Raw genomic sequence first — 16,434 nt, 5'->3', positions numbered from 1 at the left:
TGCACATTATATGGTATTATGAAGGTACCTTTTGACTTTGGTGACAGCACATGGTAATGGACAGAGGCTCCTCCAGCACTTTGACCACCAATTGTAACATCATCTGGATTACCTCCAAATGCTGCAATATTCTGTTTTGTCCATTCCAGTGCAAGGACTTGATCTTTCATGCCAAGATTTCCGGGAAGAATTGAATCACCAGTACTCATGAATCCTGCATTTAACAAAAAATTTTGGTGTACAATATGAAAGTTTCAGATTTTTGTGTGTTGTAATGAATTATTCTGATCTTAGAAACTGAAGGAATAAAGCTTAGAATAGTCACTCATTCTTTTTGTTGAGTCAAAAACTTCATTTAATGTGCTGAAGGAATGTGAACATTTCAATACAGTATATTCAGTTTATATGCCAAGGACATTATGTAAGTTACTGAAGTACTATTGGGAAACACATAGCTCTATTTTTCTTTTGAAACAGTAGATGTTAGACATTGCTGTAATGATAAAGAGCATTTTAGATAAATGTAGAAAAAAATTTAGAAAAGAAAAATTAATAGTCTATGAAAACAATGTGAGCCAGCTAGTACATGCACATTCACTATGTGATCAAAAGTATTCGGACACCTGGCTGAAAATGACTTACAAGTTTGTGCGCCCTCCATCCGTAATGCTGGAATTCAATATGGTGTTGGCCCACCATTAGCCTTGATGACAGCTTCCATTCTTGCAGGCGTATGTTCCGTCAGGTGTTGGAAGGTTCTTGGGGAATGGCAGCCTATTCTTCACAAAGTGCTGCACTGAGGAGAGGTATTGATGTTGAACAGTCAGGCCTGGTACAAAGTTGGCATTCCAAAACATCCCAAAGGCATTCTATAGGATTCAGGTCATGACCCTGTGCAGACCAGTTCCTTACAGGGATGTAATTGTCATGTAACTACTCTGCTAAAGGCCATGCATAATGAACAGGAGCTCAATCGTGTTGAAAGATGCAATCGCCGTATCCGAATTGTTCTTTAACATTGGGAAGCAAGAAGGTGGTTAAAACATCAATGTAGGCCTGTGCTGTGATAGCGCCACACAAAACAACAAGGGGTGCAAGCCCCCTCCATGAAAAAATGACCACACCATAACACCACTGCCTCCGAATTTTACTGTTGGCACTACACATGCTGGCAGATGACATTCACCGGGCATTCGACATACCCTCACCCTGCCACATTGTGTAGCATGATACATCACTCCACACAACATTTTTCCACTGTTCAATCATCCAATGTTTACACTCCTTACAAGAAGTGAGATGTTTGGCATTTACTGACGTGATGTGTGGCTTATGAGCAGCCACTCGACCATGAAATCCAAGTTTTCTTACCTCCTGCCTAACTGTCATACTACTTGCAGTGGATCCTGTTGCAGTTGGGAATTCCTGTGTGATGTTGTAGATAGATGTCTGCCTACTACACATTACGACTCTCTTCAACTGTCGGTGGTCTCTGTCAGTCAACAGAAGAGGTTCGTCTGTACGCTTTTGTGCTGTACATGTCCCTTCATGTTTCCAATTCACTATTACATCAGAAACAGTGGGCCAGGGGATGTTTAGGAGTGTGGAAATCTCGCATACAGATGTTTGACACAAGTGACACCCAATAACCCGACAACGTTCGTAGTGCATGAGTTCCGTGTAGTGCCCATTCTGCCCTTTCATGATGTCTAGTGACTGCTGAGGTCACCAATATGAAGCACAATGCACCTAATATGAAAAACATATGTTTTTGGCGGTGTCCGGATACTTCTGATCACATAGTGCAGTTGGCACTGTCACTAATTTTTTAGTGCAAGTGCATTATACATTTGTTCACTGTTCCAAAAATATGTGAGTCAATGCAACTCAACTTTCAGCTGTGTCTCCAGAACTGGGAAAAACAAAGCTCTTATAAAAATTCCAAAGAAGAGAGAGTAAATGTGCATTTTTTTCATACTTGATAATTCATTTCCAATGAGCAATAAATAACTGGGAGGAATCAAAAGCTACGACAAAAGTACAATCACAAAAAAAAGGAGAAAAGCCAATCAGAAAATAAGATGTATTGACTTCTCTATGATTTACTGAAGCAAAAATAAATTTGTATTGTGTTTACAAGCAGATTTGAGGAACTGTAATGGCAGATATTTTTAACAATATTGAGGATTTTATGAAACAATAAAAGGTACTGTGTACATTAAACAGATAAAAAGAAAACAGTGACTAATTATAAGCACATACTGTGACTATAATAAATGCAACACTCACTACAATACAACAGCACACTGAGTCATAGGATGGAAGAGAAACCACTAGGTTACTGGCCTACAAGTCACTACCCTACTGGCTACACTAACATACACATGATCTGGATACTTAAAGATGACATAATAAACAAAACATTCCAACAAATGTTGTGCAATATATTCATAAATGTGCAAAGTGGATAGATGTTGTAAAGTTATCTGCAGAATGCAAGCAATGTTTATGAAATGACATATTTATTTTTGTGCTAAAATACATGTTTTATTTAAGAAAAGAACATTTTGTAAATAAGCATTCTCCCATTTCTAATTCTGGTATGCCTTTCATCTTGATACTAGTAAAAACAGATATGTCATGTGCCATACTGATCGCCTTACTGCTTTTAGTGATATGTTCTAGTTGTTGTCTTTGCAAGATGATTTTGCTAGAATATAAATAGTAAAGATATTATATTGACCACATGAAGCAGGAATTTTTATACTACAAGAGAAGAGCAACCTTTTTATTTTTTGAATAATAAATATGATCTTTTGTGCCATATTAGATGACTGAGTGTGCAAGAACGTAATTAATTTCCATAGCCTATTCTGTACCAAACACTCTACATTTCATACATAACATGTAATATCTAGCTTGTTTGTTGGTTTTTACATTACAATGTCCCACATAATCATATGCAAAAATCAGACTCCAAAAATCATAGTGACTCTCCTGTTCCATTGCAATACTGTGATCACTGATTGTGATTGTTGTTAAAGACCAGAAATCGATGAAGAGATTTTATTTACATAGTAATAACTTGTTTATGCTAAGCCAGAGCATGAGTTTTTAGATTTTTTTGTCAATATACCATCTACCTCTTGAGGATAATGGTAGTCTCTAAAATACTATAATCACCTACGTATAGTACTGATATTCCTATGGCAGTACTTTTCAGTAATTCATTAGTAAAAATGATAAAGAGAAGGAAATACAGATTATAGCCTTTAGGCATATTAGGCTTTACAAGTTGCTCTGTGAACTGTAAAGTTTCATCATGCATCTGCCAACTATTACACTGTACATCTTCCTTGAAAGATAAGATACAAATCCTTCAATGCAAGCAGTGTGCTTTTAAAGTTTTAATCTGCATTAAATAAAAAATTTTTAGTTCTGCCTGTTTAAACATCCATGCAAGCAGAAAGATATTGGTTAGCACATGTAACAAAGATGATATCATTCATAAACTCAATAAAAAAAATTACACCCAAGACAATATTATTGAAGTTCTGTTGGCTGGAATATTTACATTAAGTCATGGATTCCAGGCAGGGAGGTAGCAGGAATGACATTCATCTTGGTTGCAGGTACTAACAGTGTTTATTAATACAATTGTGCAGCACATGCTCAAGACATTCACACAAACAGCTAAGAATAAACTAAGCCCTCATCTAGAACTTCGAAGATATCACTAAACTGAAAGAATGTCTGACAAACACAATTTTGCACTGAGTTTTTACACAATAAGCTGTCGCTCAGAGGGTGAACTCCCCACAAAATCATAAATTTGATGAACTATAACAAGAAAACAGACAATGTGAGAACAAATCTTATAGTGAGCTGTTGCCAAACTTACAGTCTCAAAATAATATAAGTTGTAGAGAAAATGCAAGAATATGGGAAGACGTACTCTGAGTACAAAAGAACATTTTGCTTTTGATGTGCAAATGTAGATCACTCATGGAAAGGAAACAAGCTTTTGTGATGACATAGAAAGATAACTGCAGTCATTTATCAAATGCACATAATTTTAAAAAAGGAAATGAAGGTCTCAGTGACAAAAAGGCTTTAAAACATATGAACAAAATAATTAGTATCCCAATAGCATTTGTTGCTGCTATTGCTCCCTTGAACAACACTGGCAATAGAACTCTTAAATATCTCACTGAAGATTCTCAAGTACTGAATGCTCCTGCTCTGCTGCAGAACAGCTATAATGGCATCAACATCCAACAAACGTTTTGTTAATGTGAGGACTTTTTCTATTCTTGTTAATAGCCTTGCACACAAGTTTGAATCTTGTATTATTAAAGCATCAGCTATTAAGGCAAAAGGTTCTGTCATACCCAGTACTTCCCTTTGTGAAATTGGCAAGTAGCCATATTTATGCAGCATTCTTCAAAATTCTCCATGAAAAAATCTGACATAGAAAGTGACAAATTTGGACCCATGGCCATTCCAGTGGTCATTTCATAATATTTACCACTATACATAATGTGTCAATTTCTGGAGAGAAGTGATTGGCAAGGAAACTCAATGTATCTTCAAGAGGCACTTTCAAATAATACAGAAAACACAGACTGATCATATTTCATCTGTGCCTATTCTTATGCATTTGATGATGGCAATAACAATCCGGGAGTTCATAATTTGTTGTTCACAATAAGTAACAACAACCAACAACCATTAGGGCAATTGCCTTTCCAGCATACAAGCTAGCTACATATTTAGTGCAATCAGAGTCACCAGTTATATTTACTATTTTACACTCTCTAAATATTTACACAATACTTAGTAAATCTAGATAGGTTAGGTAACAACATATTATGTACTGTAGAATAAGAAATGTCATCTTGTGGGAAATCTTGGTAGAATATGCTTCTATTATTAGTGATCAGCAGCATTTCCAGGTTTGTCTTTTTCAGCGTGCTACTAAATTGGGTTATGAAAATTTGGCCACAGATATTTCATTATTTTTCCTGATGCCTCTAAAGCTCTGGTTGTGCAAAATTTGAATCTCTTAGAAAATTTCTTCACTGCCATTACCATTCCGATGTGTTCAAATAATTGTTAATTTACAATAAGCAAAAATTTGTTGTGTTGGATATGAACTTGTTCCTAAAATTTATCGGCTCTGATATAAGCACACATGATCTATAAATATTTATAGCCAATTATCCTATCACTTCTTTTTCCCTTTGTTTTCTTTATGTTTCCCTGAAAACTTTAACTTGTTTTTATATAAAAAGAAAATTATTTTCAAAATGAAGTTTCACAGTTTAGGCTTTTAAAATCATGATCTGCGCAATACTTACCTAAGGCTCCAAGTCGGTATTGTATGGTAACAACCAAAATTCCATTGTCAACATAATAATCTTGTGATTTTGATTGGGCATACCCTGTTACAAAGCAGCCACCATGAATTAGCACCAACACTGGTCTATTGGGGTTGCTTGTATTTGATGGCAACTGCAACACAATTGAAAGGGAAATATTTGGATGTTGTGAACATTTAAGTAATATATCTGATTTCATACTACTTAATGTTGAAAGATTATGGTTCATCAATAAAAATAGTAGGCTAAAAAATATATCATGCTTTGTGAGTAATCACTAACATTATTTTGTCAAAAATGGACATTTTGAGATTGTGGGTGTGTACAAAGCACACACTGATTCTTGAAAAGAAGAAAACAGCAACCAAACACTCTTAATAATGCTATTTATTTACACAAATAGTGACATTGCTGGTCTTGAACCAACAGGTTCATCTCCAGTTGGCTGTTCAAATTTATATCAAATTGATTGAGGTTTACATTATTTGTTAGCTGGTTTTTCCCTTTCTGGCAGAAGTGTCTTTTGGGCCCTACAGCAGAAGCCCATTTAACAACAACCTATTTAACTATTTAATAAAAAATGAAAACAATGTAAACAAATCACTAAGGTGGAGTTGTTTCAGATTTAGTTACTTATGGCATTCTAACATAAGTAACCTAAATCTTGAACAATTCTTAAAGATTTATTTACATTGTTTTCATTCTGTATCAGGTACAGTTGCAATTAAATAGCTAGGCCATTTCTCATATTGTTTTTTTGCTGTAGGGAACCATCACCTTGAGGGACTTTCACCACAAGACGGAAAAAAAACCAACAAGTAATGCAAACCTCAAAGAATTTAATAAAAATATGAACTAACATCTGAAGATGAATCTATTGGTTTGAAAGTGATAATGGTACTGTCTGTGTAAATAAATTCGATTATTAATTATCACTCAACAGTTGTGAGTTGGTAAATGTTTTGCATCTGACATGTAATAGTGAAAATTAGTATAACACATTTACACATTTCTGTTTACATTGTCTACATGTTTCAGTGGACCAGTGTAAATTTTGTAAGCGCTTTAATCATTTTGCTGATGATATTAAGGTCTCAATCTTTGAAATACTTTTTTTTAGTTCATTCTGGGTGAATGTATGCAAATAATTGTTACCTGGTTCCTACTGGTGTTGTACTCTAACAGAACCTAAACAAACCCAAAACACTGTTGCTAGCTTCTTCGAGTTTGCTGCCAGGCCCTAAAATCAACATGACTCACTATTTCAGTGACCCACCTGCCCACCATCTTTGGTAGAGAAGCTATTGCTACTGCTACTCCTGCTGGTTAGTCTTGCTGAAAATTGATGCCAAGGTTGGAAACTGTCATCCTATATAGGCCTTCATACCATGCATGGCACATGTATTATCCATTACAGGGGTTTCTCCCAAGACTAGGCTTGTGGAGCTATCCATAGTAAAACACCAGCACCAATGATGTGTCATACTCAAACACTACTGTCAGCCACTCCAGTTGGTTACACCAAAGAATGTTTTCTTTTGGTGTGAGCTAGTATAATTTTGTGTGTGTGTGTGTGTGTGTGTGTGTGTGTGTGTGTGTGTGTGTGTGTGTGTGCATGTATAAAATTTTATGTGTACTTGTGCAAGGGAAGATATAACTGATATATCAGTTGAGGACCAAAGTGTCCATATGGCAATATTTATACTATCTGTAGAAATAAACGAGAGGACAGCCCTCAGTTTCTTTTTTCTTCTTCTTCTTTTTTTCCAAGGGCTGGTAGGAGCTGCCTGGCTGTTAGCTTTTGTCTTTTACTGTCCTGATTTTATCATGTAAGCGTCAAAATGCGTAGATTGGAATACTATCTAACATATTACACTAATTTTCATTCAAAATGTGTTCCAATACATTTATACAATACCAATTCATATATTTATGCCAACAATCATTGTGCTACTAAACCAGCTTTTCCACTTTTTTTTTTTTGTGGGAGAGATGCAACACTTTGACATGACAATTATGTGGTATGACTTTGTTACTAATTTCCAGCATCTTTTTCTCTTATCATACAGATTGAACCTGCAGTCATTTGAAGAAGAAGTACAAGAATTTTCACTACACACAGAGCACATAGTTGTTATCAGAATGTGATATGAAATTTGCATTTTAAAAAATTCCATTGGTCCATAACTTTGCTGGTGCTGCTCCAAACACCAATTTGGGACATTTACAGTGTGCAGCCTTCAACTTCTTCATAATTCATTTAACGAGCAGAGATGGAATCCAACTCACAGGTTCCATGTCTTGCTAAGAGGAAAATCTTTGTCTCTATTAACCAAATTGTCTGCCGACTGGACTTCAAGTGCCTCCTTACAAATACTGTGGCAAAAAACTGTATGTATCAGCAATTCTCACTAAATTTTATCATGTGTCCCTTATTTAAACAATGTTCCATTGCCATTTATTTTTCGGGCTGGTGTAGCCTCATATAACAGAGATGTTCCTAATCTGTGCAAATCAACTGACTAATATGAAACTGTGTGCCAGACCGAGACTCGAACTCGGGACCTTTGCCTTTCGCGGGCAAGTGCTGTACCATCTGAGCTGGCAACTGATTGATGTCAGCCTTCCCTCACTGACAAGGAATGTTGTATCTGTCAGGCTTCCTAAGTCCCAAATCATTCCTGAAAGAGCTGAGTAATGCCCTAATTTGGCAGACTGATTAACAGATATGAGAGTTTTCTTCCTAGCAGGTTGTGAAACTCTATAATGTCTTACATCAAAACGCAACATTCTTTGTCGTAGCTAGCCTATTTGTTAGAGGAAAGTTTGATGTATAATTCATCATTGGCATATGTCATTGGCAGGGAGTACTATGAGGTCAATTTGGGGACAGAACATGTGATAGGCAGTACATGCAATATGTACAGTATGGAGGCCTATAGAGGTCAAATGGTTTCCAGCTTTAGCATCATTTTTTATCGGGACTCAGCAGCAGCAGCAGTACCTCTCTGAAAGATAGTGGACAGGTGAATTGTTGAAATATCCAGTCATATTGAATGTCCAGCAGCAAACACAAGGAGAGAAACAAGAATTAGTACACCGTGAAAGCCTTTGCAGTGACATCTCAACATATCTACCAAAAACATTAATCCTACAAAGTTTCGGTCCTATCCAAAGAACTCACCTCCAGCCCCACACCAAAGTTTAAACATGATGTACTCATAAAACACCTTACCACCATAAATTGTAGTGAATATCTTATTTTACTTGTGCTGATAAATAGATTATAAGCTTTTTGACCTACCTAAGAAAAATGATCATACTCAAGCACAGGGAAAATAGCCAGATACCTTATACATAAAGTACCAACTACTGGACAGATCCATATGCAAGATACTGTGCTTTGTAGCTCAGCTTCTGAACTGTTCTGTGTCAGAATGCACACATATACAAAGTAAAGAATGAAAAAAAGCGAAAATCTGAGCTAATATGTTCCACATAATTTTAAATATCGACTTGCTGCTCAACATATCTGTGTGGTATATTCCACCCACCATTTCCCATGACCATGAATGTTAAACTCAAGTTCACTGAGAAAAGAACATTATATAAAAAAAGAGAAAATGCAAACACACAAAAATATCGAAAAACGTAATCGAACATTAGTTAATAAAAAAATGAAGAAAACGTTCTCTTAAGTTCTACATTTCATCAGATGAAACTCTAGCACACACCTAGAACTTGTAGTTTCATAAATGAAATCCCCAAAAAAATTAATTGGTAATTGGTTCTTCAATCAAGAAACACAACAACACAAATTACAGCAACTGCTCAAGCAAAGAGAGTTTACAAATGTAATGAGTTAAGGGTACTAATAACAATGAGAAAAGTGGATAAATGAATTGGGTGTATTATGGCACATGTTACTTTTTTTTTTTCTTACTGAGTTCATCATTTGGCATTGATAAGATGGAACATTTCAATCATGCTGTGTTACCACTTTGTTGCTGAAATATAAATCAAAACTAAAGGAAGAACAATAAATGTAGAAATACCTCTGGGCTAAAAATATTGAGGTAGAGGCAGTCTTCATTTCCTTCTATTACTCCGGATCCACGTCTCTGTACACATTTATCTGCATACGACAAAGCATCTCTTGTTTCATTCCAAGGAGATAGGGGTACTGGTGGCTGCAAATAACAGTGAACTTTTGTTTATAGGTTCATTTACTCACTTTCAATGTTTAAAAACTCTCCTATACACATTCATTTTGAACTTCAGTTGAGATTACTCAGAATAAAGAATTCTGAATTCAAAGTTTATCAGTTCAAATTAATTTAAAGTAATACCCACATAGGTTTTAAAATTAAAGTAAAACCACAATATAATTTATTATAAGTTATGAATACAAGCACTCTGTGTAACACACCTTCAAGATATTATTTGGAAGATTCATTTTCCGTCCTTGTATTGACTTGCTCATAATGTTTACAAGTGGAAATATGTTCCTGTCCAAGCACAAAAAAGGCAGATATGTTCCTCTTTAAAAGGTCTATGTGTAGTAATTAAGAACCTCTGGACCTCAGTAAGGTTCCCCGAGAACATCATATTAAGAACATATGGTAAAAATGTTGACACTCTGCCGAGAACAGAAATTAAGGAAGTGGCAATCCCCACAATCAGTAACTTTTGTATACCATTTATTTATTTCTTTATTTATTTTGCCATCCATGGACATTTTAAAATGTATGGATGTTGTCAGTTGCATACATTCATTTATTTATACCTAAAAACAAAGATGATGTGACTTACCAAATGAAAGTGCTGGCAGGTCGACAGACACACAAACGAACAGGAGTCATTCCAGTCCCGGGAGCGGAAAGACTCACCTTAGGGGGAAAAAAGGACGGGTATACACTAGCACACACACACATATCCATCCGCACATATACAGACACAAGCAGACATCTTTAAATATGTCTGCTTGTGTCTGTATATGTGTGGATGGATATGTGTGTGTGTGCGAGTGTATACCCGTCCTTTTTTCCCCCTAAGGTAAGTCTTTCCGCTCCCGGGACTGGAATGACTCCTTACCCTCTCCCTTAAAACCCACATCCTTTCGTCTTTCCCTCTCCTTCCCTCTTTCCTGATGAGGCAACAGTTTGTTGCGAAAGCTTGAATTTTGTGTGTATGTTTGTATTCGTTTGTGTGTCTGTCGACCTGCCAGCACTTTCATTTGGTAAGTCACATCATCTTTGTTTTTAAGTATATTTTTCCTTCGTGGAATGTTTCCTTCTATTATAACCATTCATTTATTTATATAGTTTGTTGTTACATGTAGTTAAACATTGTGACATATAAGTTATTTACAATCATTTTTGCTCCTTATCAAAATATTGTGACACAAAAGCTATTTACAATCATTTTGTACTAAGGAATTCACTTATAGTGTAAAAGCAGTGTTCCTGCAGAAAGAATTTAAGATTTTTCCTAAAGCGATACATGTTATCTGCTTCTTTTATTTTCTGCAGCAGTTTATTATACAGTTTTACACCTTCATACAAGAAGCTATTTTGAGTCTTATGTTTATTCTTTCTGTCTAGGTGAAGATAGTGACTTGTTCTTGTACTATAGTAATGAAAACTGCTATTTGTCCTACAATTTTCTATATTTTTCTTGATGTACACTATGGTCTGGAATATAAATTCACAAGGAACAGTTAGAATTTAACATTTTGAAAAGTTCTCTGCAGTTGGCCCACTTACTGCTTTTTGTTATAATTCTTACTGTTCTCTTTTGCATTTTAAATACTGTTTGTAAATTCTGAGCACTGTTTCCCCAGAAAATAATACCATAACTGATTACTGAATGGCTGGCCTGTGTGGCTGTGCGGTTCTAGGCACTTCAGTCTGGAACCGCATTACCGCTACGGTCGCAGGTTCGAATCCTGCCTCGAACATGGATATGTGTGATTCCTTAGGTTAGTTAGGTTTAGGTAGTTCTAAGTTCTAGGGGACTGCTGACCATAGATGTTAAGTCCCATAGTGCTCAGAGCCATTTGAACCATTTGATTACTGAATGAACATAACTAAAGTATACAGTTCTCAAACATTCACTACTGCATGCCGATACAAGGACTCTAAGTGCATAACATGTTGTGGATATCTTTTTCGAGAGTTTCTTAGCATGTTAATTCCACTTCATTTGGCTGTCAGTGTGCAACCCTAAGAATTTTGTTGTAGGTACATCATCTATGGAGATGTTATCTAGTATTAAATTTAAGGGATTCTGTTTCCTGTTCATTCTAAAGCATATTGTATTTGTTTTCTTTACGGTGAGAATTACTTTGTTTTCCTGAGACCATTTGTGGACATCCCTCAGCACTTCAGTATAATTTTACAACCTTTGTGCTGGTGTCTTACTGGTGATTACTATGTTGCTGTCATCTGCAAACAATATCTTCTCTCCATGGCTGATATGTTGCGGGTAATCATTTATATACACGAGAAATAATACAGGGCACAGTACACTTCGTTGAGGGACTCCAATATTGATATATTGTGGATCAGATATATGTTTATCAATGTACTCAGATCCACTGGAGACATGTGTGATCTCTACTGACTGTACTCTGTTTTCTAGATATGAACGAAACCATTTGAGAACCATTCCCCTTACTCCTAGTGTCTCTAATATATTGCAGATTCTGTACCTCTACCAGGCCTGAAACCATGCTGGTCATTGCAGAGGAGGTTGAATTTACTTAGATAGCTCTAAAGCCTGTTTTTTCATTATTGTTTCTATCACTTTGGAAAAACATGACAATAGGGCTACTGGTCTGTAGTTCTCAACGTTTTCTACGTCACTTTTCTTGTGAACTGGTTAAATTTTGGCATGCTTCAGATAGTCAGGGAAGCAACCAGTTTTGAAGGATTCATTTATGATTTCTGTTAGTGGACCAAAAACATGTTTCTTCGTGGTTTGCTGAGGAATCACTAACGAACAAATGGTGCTTTTACTAGTCGCCTAAGTCCACCTCAAATAACGCGTAATGCAAAGAACCAACCAATTTACTCAGTTTGTCTAGGCTGAAAGACGTTTATAACGTTTAAATTTTGACTGTGTACTATAGTATGCATGTCTGAAGGAACAGGCACTGTTTTGACAATTTGCTAATCTATTTCGTAGACATGCATGAATGTCTTGAAAGACCTATATGTAGTACACAACCAGAGGAAGATTTACATATGGCCCACTCGACGCTATTGTAGGGACGGCAGCTTTAGAGGGCGACATATTGTGCACTGTATTTACTTTAACATTTTACGAATTAAAATAAATACACTAACAAATGACAAAAACTATTAATATTATGAAATAGCTTCGTAGTTTAAACAAGCTGTAAGAACGGCAGACGACAATAAAAGCTCTGAAATACTAGTAATTTACTCGGTGACTGAATGGAACTCAAATTTCCTTCTGGAATTGTGGTTATGAAATTGTTCAATAATATTTTAAAGTAAGCTATCAACAACAATCAACAACACTAATTTTAAAATATTATTCATAGAATGCTATCGGTTTCTAATTTCTGCTTACTGAGAATCGAGAAAGAGGCGTAAATGAAATTAATTTATTCTGCTATTGTCATTATATGTCTTAACGATTTTATTTGTTGGCACAGTTTGGTCAGGTAATGTGAACTACTCAGTTGATTAAACAGTCATTTTACACGGGGCATTTGCCAATACTGCTTCTGGTTGGTCACTAAACACTTCAAAACCGACTCTGGAAATCCAATTCTTGTTACTGGTTTTCCAATTCCGCAATCGATTTTCACTCCCACGAAAAAGCAACTGGTTTTGAAACATGCTTGGGCTGTCATGTTTTTCATCATTCATGATTGTGGCTAGATTGGACTGCGTAAAAAGTTGTAGTGTGAAAAAGTTGGGACTCTGTACAGGCGCTGATGACTGTGCAGTTGAGGGCCTCACAAACCAATCATCATCATCATTATTATCATCGTCTTGTTTTTACAAATTTTCAATTATAGCTCGTGTCACGTTAGATCATGGACCAGTGGAGGGATGACAACTGCGCATGCGCGGCAGCAGAGAGGGGCAAACAAAGTCTACACGGCTGAACTGCGTTCCTACGGACAACAGTTAGACTCATTTGCCACAGTACATTGTATAATACGTTCAAAACTATGAGGAAATAGTAAATATTAAAACCAATTTCATTCAGTCGTCATGAGAAATATTAATTCACATCTTGACGACGTTGCATCCACTGCTCCACAGATGTACTCTACGTGACATCAGGAGACAAAGAACAGCTGACAGCTTTGTAAAGACCTGAAGTACAATTTGTACATGTGGGTAAACTCAAAACTGTGTGACCCCATTCATGTGCAAGGCAGTCAAGTTTGTACATTCTGTAACGTGACTTGTATATTTCATTTTCTTTTCATTTCATTTTATTTTCTTCCTGTATATCATTTACATGATGTAGGAATTGTCAGAACAAAGTTATCATACTAGTACAAGTACTACAGACATAATAATGGAATATCACTTTCAAGGCATTTTTTAAAAGCACAAATTTAGACATATAAATTAAAATTTTTGGCAATAAATTTACACACAATGAAAGTACTCATCTACGTCATGGAAAGTTTTGCTTAAAAGGTAATTTTTAAGCTCAGTCTTAAATTTTACTTCATCTATTATTGCCTTCATGTACACTGGCAGAGCATTGTAGAGTTTTATTCCAAAATAACTTACATGCTTTTGGGTTTGTGTTGTCCTTATCCTTTCTACATACAAATTCTTACGAGTTCTAGTATTATAATTATGGCTAGAATTATAAATTAATAAGCTTCAGGAGATCGGCACGAGTCTGGTTTATACAGTGCTTAATATTTTTATTTTTAAGCTGGGAAAAAATATCCGCTTTTCTGGTGTTTTCTCTGTAACAGTCGAATAATAACTGGCAATGGCAGACTTCGAAGCAAGGTATGACAAGAACTGTGAATCACGTCACGAAACTGACAGCGTTCATTTCCCAAATGGTAGTCACTGCTGTTTTTCTTACACTAAAAACAAGTTTGCTCTCAGAGACAAAACCGAAAGAAGAGTCAGCACGCAGAATAATTATCTGAGAAGCTATTCAAATGAAAACTTTAAAACCGCCAGTACCATCACTCATTTTCCAGCAGATCTTCCTGAAATGATTCTAATTGGTGCATGTTTCATCAGGAGAATACACTGTTGCACTACCTCCTTCTCTTGTATTTATATGGGATGTAGTTCGTGCTGCAACTATGTCACTGCTTTGAACTAAAAACTCTCTTCTTAACATATCAGAAAACAATGTCTTTCAAAATTCCTTACATTGACGAAGCGCTTACCATTGAAGCTAATTTTCTCGCGCTTAACTGTAGCACGTTTTGTGAAGTTGGACATTCGTCATTCACGTGGAGCACTTTAAAACATCGTTGTCAAAACCATCCATTTATGTTATAGGTTCATTGCGATTTCGATGCTTTCCAGGCGACACGAACCAACTTTTTCTACAGTTCCTACAGCTCTGACACTTTCGTTTACAATTCTCTTCCCGAAGCGGAATGTTAACCCTAGCATTACCAACGGGGGGGCCTCGTAGGCCCACTGACTCAGTTTTTCTATGTTGTATCCACACCCTTTGATATATGAACTTGAAAGCAAAGGTAATTGTTCGTTATTGAATGTACTATTAAGTCATTACAGAATTTCGGAATAAAAATGTAATTAAAATTCATTTACTTGATTTAATTCTCTGTGGGCCTTAGAAGCCCACCCGTTGGTAATAGCAAGGAAAGATTTACGAGGTTGAGTCTCTCGTTTCAAATTCTTACCATGAAACGAATTTTGGCATTGTTGCCTTCAGACATATTATTATGAAGCGGACCATTGTTATTTTCAGTGTTTCTGCTGCTGTTGAACCAGCAACATGAGTAGACATCGTTTACGTGATAGTTCCATTGAAAGAGTGCTAGAAGAAGTTTTGAACGAATCAGATTTAGAGGAAAGTGAAGTGGATGATGATGTGGAAGAAATTAGAACTGATTCATCGTCTGAGAATGAAGATGAGGTTGAAGCCAATCCACCAGATGATAATGATACGGAATGTGATAAATTCATTGCAAAAAGTGGACGAGAGTATATTACGAAGCCATCTCGACAATATCGGCGTTCTGTACAAAATATAGTGCGAGAAAGAATGGGGCTAGGACAACAAGGAAGAATTGCGTCTCCGAAAGAGGCTATAGAGCTCTTTTTTACACCTCAAATTATGAATCTAATAAAACTACACTCAAATGAAGAGGCTTCTCGACTAGGTATTCAGCACACAGATGAAGATGAGTTATTTTGTTATATAGGACTCTTGCTAATCATGGGTTCAAATCATGACAATAAGATACCTGTCCAAGATTTATGGTCTTTGCTTCAGGGCCGACAAGTGTACTATGGATCAATGAGTCGGACCCGATTTTTCGAATTGACTAAAATATTGAGGTTTGATGATAAGAACACAAGAGAAATTCGTCGCCAAACTGACAAGTTTGCTCCAATGAGGGAAATTTTTGAAAGCTTCAATTCTTCACTTCCATTGTATTTCATTCCTGGTCTACATACAACAGTGGATGAGATGTTGTCTTTGTTCCGTGGTCGCTGTCCATTCAAGGTGTTTCTAAAAGAAAAACCCGGAAAATACGGCATTCTAATTCGAATGCTGTCTGATTCTGAGACTAGATATGTGATCAGCATGGACATCTATACAGGCAAGTCAGGAAATACACAGCATTCAAATGGACCAATGGAAATTGTAAAGATACTAATAAAACCTATTGAAAAATCAGGCCGTAATGTTACCACAGATCGGTACTATACTTCAGTGGAGCTTGCTGAGACTCTATGGAATGATTTTCACCTCACACTTGTTGGCACCCTACAGTCTAACAGACGACACATACCTGAAGAGCTGAAGACTACAACTGGCCGCAGTTTAC

The 16,434-nt window shown here is 36.2% G+C and overlaps 1 protein-coding gene across 1 annotated transcript in view; it reads right to left on the bottom strand.

Annotated features, from left to right (window-relative positions):
* LOC126155546 (esterase E4-like) overlaps positions 1–16,434 on the bottom strand; it is a 73,762-nt gene that overhangs the window by 33,792 nt on the left and 23,536 nt on the right. The window contains exons 6-8 of the mRNA XM_049916235.1: positions 9,437–9,571; positions 5,361–5,514; positions 29–214 (exon numbers count right to left, since the gene is read on the bottom strand). Coding sequence (XP_049772192.1) covers positions 29–214; positions 5,361–5,514; positions 9,437–9,571 — 475 coding nt within the window. The remainder of the gene's footprint in view (positions 1–28; positions 215–5,360; positions 5,515–9,436; positions 9,572–16,434) is intronic.

Source organism: Schistocerca cancellata, chromosome 2 (assembly GCF_023864275.1).
Source record: "Schistocerca cancellata isolate TAMUIC-IGC-003103 chromosome 2, iqSchCanc2.1, whole genome shotgun sequence".
Taxonomy (NCBI): Eukaryota; Metazoa; Arthropoda; class Insecta; order Orthoptera; family Acrididae; genus Schistocerca; species Schistocerca cancellata.
The sequence above is the reverse complement of the archived record's forward strand: the minus strand, read 5'-3'. Positions and strand labels throughout refer to the sequence as shown.